The sequence below is a fragment of the Sinocyclocheilus anshuiensis genome, unplaced genomic scaffold, assembly GCF_001515605.1.
Source record: "Sinocyclocheilus anshuiensis isolate Anshui unplaced genomic scaffold, SAMN03320099.WGS_v1.1 scaffold798, whole genome shotgun sequence".
Taxonomy (NCBI): domain Eukaryota; kingdom Metazoa; phylum Chordata; class Actinopteri; order Cypriniformes; family Cyprinidae; genus Sinocyclocheilus; species Sinocyclocheilus anshuiensis.
The window spans coordinates 126,909-131,701 of record NW_015542359.1 but is presented as its reverse complement, the minus strand read 5'-3'; the positions used below and the strand labels follow the sequence as shown (position 1 = coordinate 131,701).

At 37.9% G+C, this 4,793-nt stretch overlaps 1 protein-coding gene across 1 annotated transcript in view; it reads right to left on the bottom strand.

Annotated features, from left to right (window-relative positions):
• The window catches only part of LOC107691874 (PRP3 pre-mRNA processing factor 3 homolog (yeast)), a 29,175-nt gene that overhangs the window by 10,487 nt on the left and 13,895 nt on the right, over positions 1-4,793 (bottom strand). The window contains exons 6-11 of the mRNA XM_016490701.1: positions 1,628-1,890; positions 1,312-1,430; positions 1,052-1,239; positions 785-951; positions 411-493; positions 164-307 (exon numbers count right to left, since the gene is read on the bottom strand). Coding sequence (XP_016346187.1) covers positions 164-307; positions 411-493; positions 785-951; positions 1,052-1,239; positions 1,312-1,430; positions 1,628-1,890 — 964 coding nt within the window. The remainder of the gene's footprint in view (positions 1-163; positions 308-410; positions 494-784; positions 952-1,051; positions 1,240-1,311; positions 1,431-1,627; positions 1,891-4,793) is intronic.

The window sequence follows — 4,793 nt, the reverse complement described above, 5'->3', positions numbered from 1 at the left end:
ATATACATATATATAAACGTTCTTAAGTTATGATGTGAAAAATCTAAAGCTGAAAAACAACTGTAATAAAGAATGAGTAGGTGTGCCCAAACCTTCGACTGGTAGGTTAACATTAAATACATTTTAAACCTCCTTTGTGACTGGTGCCTAGCTGGTAATATACCTTTAGGTTCAGGTGGGGGCATAAGACCCAATCGGACCTTTTCCTGCAACTCTTTCTGGGCTTCTCTGCGAGTTTGTCTCCTCAACTTCTTCTGCTCCTTCTTGGTCAGATACACACCCAGAGTCACTGGCTTATCTGTATCCACTAAGAAAGAGAAGCAAAGAGAGAGAGAGAAATAGAAACCGAGAAGGTTAGGATCAACCAGTTTCTGTTTGTAGAAGGTTTTGATGTGTGCATGTATCAATACCTGGAGGGGCCATCTGAATTGGGTGTTCAACTAGGTTGGTGACTCCATGCATTTCCACCTCATCAAAATTAGTATGTGCAGATCTGAGAAAAAGAACAGAAGAAATGTAATGACCACTTTCACTAAATTCTGTTATGAATTATCAAAAGGAATGACATGACTGCCAGATTGTACGGAAAATGTCACACTGAATTCTTTACAACTGTTTCACAGGAAGAAAGTCATGGCTTTGGAAAGACATGATGGCAAGTAAATGGCAAATTTACACTTGGCTCAACCATTTAATTTAAAACAATTTCTTTCAAATACAATTTGTCTTACATTATTTATAGTTGTCTACTGACATTTAAAAGCTGAAAGCTGTTGGCTCTTACAGTTCTATGTGGGAAGGCAGAATGTAGGAGTCCCACCACTCTATGTGAGGAATCTCCCCCTCTCCCAATTCCTTCTTGGGGGCAATAAGAGCCAGTTTAGTGGAGGCCTGTATGCCTGTCTTCTTGGCAGCCTGAGCAATCTCCATCTGTAGTTTCTCCAACAGAGCCTGATAACAGAAGATAATATTGTTTTCACTTGTTATTGCTCCAAGCCATTTTAATCTATAGATTTTAGAGTCAAAAATAAAGAGGCATGCTGTTATCCACCTTTGTGCGTATGCGCTGGGCGATCTTCTCAAAGCGTCCCTGTTCATGGAACCTAAACCCTCTCTTGGCTCTCTGTGCAGAGTTGATGGCCACACGTGTGTCAAAGTAAGACGTGGATTCTAGGTCATCACTGGGCTTTTCCTTTAACTGCTGCCGAAACTGTTCCCTCTTCACTGCTCTGATGTTGGCTAGAGAGAGAAAAAAAACATTAGTAACAACGAAGAGTGAGAGATTCATATTTCTGTGGCAGCATATGGTACCTTTTAGAGTGGGCATACGATGTGTGAGTTCAACCTCTTTCCCACTGGCATCAACAGTTCGTCCAAGCTCATCCAAAATGAGGGGTGTTGGCTTTGTGACCTCACGTGGTTCCACTTTACTGTAAGCAAATATGAGAAAACTTTTAACTTGAATTCTTTTTAGCAATAAATTCTTCCTAAACATTAAAACATTGCAATTAAAAAAAATGTTACTAGAAAACATGATGTTTATTCCCAATATTCTTCGTCAGAGCTGCCAAAAATGTCTACATGCCCTTTCTAAGAACTGTTATTTTTAGATGTATAAAACACTCACGGTGGTGCAATGCCCATGGCGTGCAGGTTAGCCAGGGCTACCAGGTTATGTGGCCCTGTGTTTCCCAAAGCACCCAGAATTCCGGGTTTCATAGCCAGTGTGGACTGGATCTTGGCCTGCAGCTCAGCTGCCTTGCGGGCTTTCTCTATAGCGTCATTCATGAAGTTAGCAGCCTGGGAGGGAGCGATGGACTGGGTCGTATCCACTGTTGGAAGGATGGGATGTGGAGCACTAGAGTCTGTCTGAGAGGGAACCAATCTAGGCTATGGGGTGAGGTATAAAACAGAAGTTTTGGATTTAAAAAAAAAAACTATGCAAAAACCCTGTTAATTGGATGGTAAATCCAAAAAAATATATACTATATTAATAATTAAAAATGTATAATTGTTGACTGCTTAAAGAAATTAAAATGACTAAACTGAAAATGATAAACAAAAACAAGAGCTCAGACTAAACCGTATATTACAATTATACACCACTACAATGGTCCAGTGTTGCCCATACATTGATTTATTTGTGGCGGCCCGCCACAATATCAAAACTGACCGCAACAAATAGATTTTCCGAAAGGCTTTGACTTCGCTGAATAAACATGAGCACTACACGTTTCAAAATCGAAACCCGGTGTGGGTGTTTTTATATCACTGTATTTCTGAAGGAAACCGACTGTCTTCAGAAAATTTTGGATGTCATTTTCATTTCATCTTGCATGTCATGTCTGACAAATGCAGCATTTGTGAGCGAAGCGCTGCTTTGTGTACAGGTTATTGGGGAAACCTCTATTTCTCCCGCTCTAAGCGCCACCTGCTGGCAGAGAATGAATTTGCATTTATATGCCGCCACAAATAGTAGAGTGTAAAGGCCTTTTCACACTGAACGCGAAAATCGGCGGAAATGTTTGGCGCGATGACGCTTTTGAATCAAAACAATAGATCCCTATGGAGCTATTCACACCAGGAGCGATCTTTTTTTTTTTTATTGCAAAAAACACATACAATAAGGCAATACAAGATCGTAAGAAGATCCTCAAGAACAGAGCACCAATCCAAAAGAAAAAAAAAACATGAAGAGAGAAAATAAAGAAAAACAAGAATTACACAATAGGGTCTTCTAATAGTTTAAATTTCTGCAATAAACCAAAGTCTTCTTCCAGTTTTACATTTTAAAATCTTACAGATTTACAGTACATCCAAAATTCCTTTTGAAAAACAGAAAACAATGGCTTTGTATTAAGGCACTTCCATTTATGAATATAAAATTTCCCCAAAATGAAAATATTATTCAGTACAACTTGAGTATGTACATCTTCCAGTATTAAACCAAAATGTATATTATTTTTCATCGCGTTCAGTTTGAGATGGCAGTCCAAAACCTTTAATCTACTCTCCAAACAGTCAAACATTCACTTCAAGAATGAGCAAGTGGTGTCAATGAGTTTGAAGTTCGGTTCGGTGATTAAAAAAAAAAAAAAAAAACAGAGCAAACCGAATGAGAAAGTGCGGTCTATTGTAGTCAAAGCACGGAGGCCGGTGGTGCGAGTGTAGAAAACGATGCGTACGAATATTAACACTAGAACCGCCACGGGGTAAATTTTACCCGTGGCTGTTTTTCAAATGTATATAAAAGATTTAAAATAAAACATTCAAGTCTCCCAGTCATTGACTTTTACTAAAATTATGTAATTTACAATCCAATGTTGTTAAAAATTATTTAAATAAAACCAAATAAAAAAACGGGGCATTTATACCTAAAAGCACCAGCGGGTAAAATTTACCCACCTATATAATGCATGTATTTTCACACTGTCCTTTTCTTGCCTTTCACTCACTGATTTAGCGGTTATCAGTTTCATAAATAAAGTCAAAATGACTAAAAAAAAAGGCGATTGATGGAAGGTAGGAATTAGAAACACTAAATGCAATGAGTGATGGAGAGTCTGATGGTAAGTTATGCGTCCTGGGTCGGCTCAGCATGACGGCTCATCTGACAGTGGTCCAGAATATCATATTTACATGTTTTAGCCTCACGTTACTCTAATTGGTCAAACTTTGGTTTAATTATTTAATTTTTGTCTTGCCATATCGTTTATTGTTCGCTACTGTGTTGCTATTCTAGTCTGGCCATTTCCTGAAGAAAAAAAAAAAAATCCAATCTATATGATGAAATTAATAAAACCATTTGTTGATTACCCAAAGTTTAACGGTGTTGTTCTCTTATTCAAATTATAAATGATATAACTAAACAAATGAATAAATATTTAGGTGAAGCGGTGCGCTTGAATCTGTCCTCGCATCATATGCAGTGTGGTGAATTATTATTGCTCATTATTGTCTATAGGCTATTTTAGTAATTTAAATACCATGGGATATCTTAATATATTGATTAATGACATTGTATTATAATATTACACCACCCAAATATTTAGGCTACTACCTTCTAATTTCCGTTGTCAGTGCAGGCTTTTTTTTTTTTAGCTTAGGCTACTGACCATTATGGATTAGTGTAGCCTGCATTAAAAAAAGTCTTGAACATAAAACAACAGGATAAAAATATAGTTGATGACTAGACATAATCATTTCATGACTCTAGACACTTCTTTGTGAAGACAGTGGCATAATACAGTGAAATAATATGTTCTTTAGCCATATAAATACAGTTGTCATGTGCGGGGGGAAAATTTACCCGCCGGCGCTTTTAGTTATACAGTGACCTCTGGCGGTTCTAGTGTTAAAGACATGGCACTGCGCTTCTCGTCCGGTATGTGACCGCATTAAGGCTGGAATAGCCTCTTGTTTCAAAGGTGGAATTGTCAAAAATGACTTTTAGAATTAGACTCTGTAAGCTAGGCTGGCAGTCTGAACCCGACGAGGGTAGGGGGAGAGGGACAAGGTTCAAAGGTCACGGTTCGCTACTGGCCTATATGGATTTAACATTGTCCGCTGCTCAATATACAGCATTAAATTAAGATAAAAGCTTAAAGTTTGGTACTATTCCAGAAACACAAACTACAACCCTCTACATTGCGAGTAAATCAATCGCATATGCGACTAAATCTTACTCTGGGCGACTAAATTATGTCTAATATTAGCCAATTGCTAATAAATTCTCAGATTTTACTCGCCAGTGTGTGAGTTGGAGGCTAAGTATAAGTTTAGCTCAGATATAT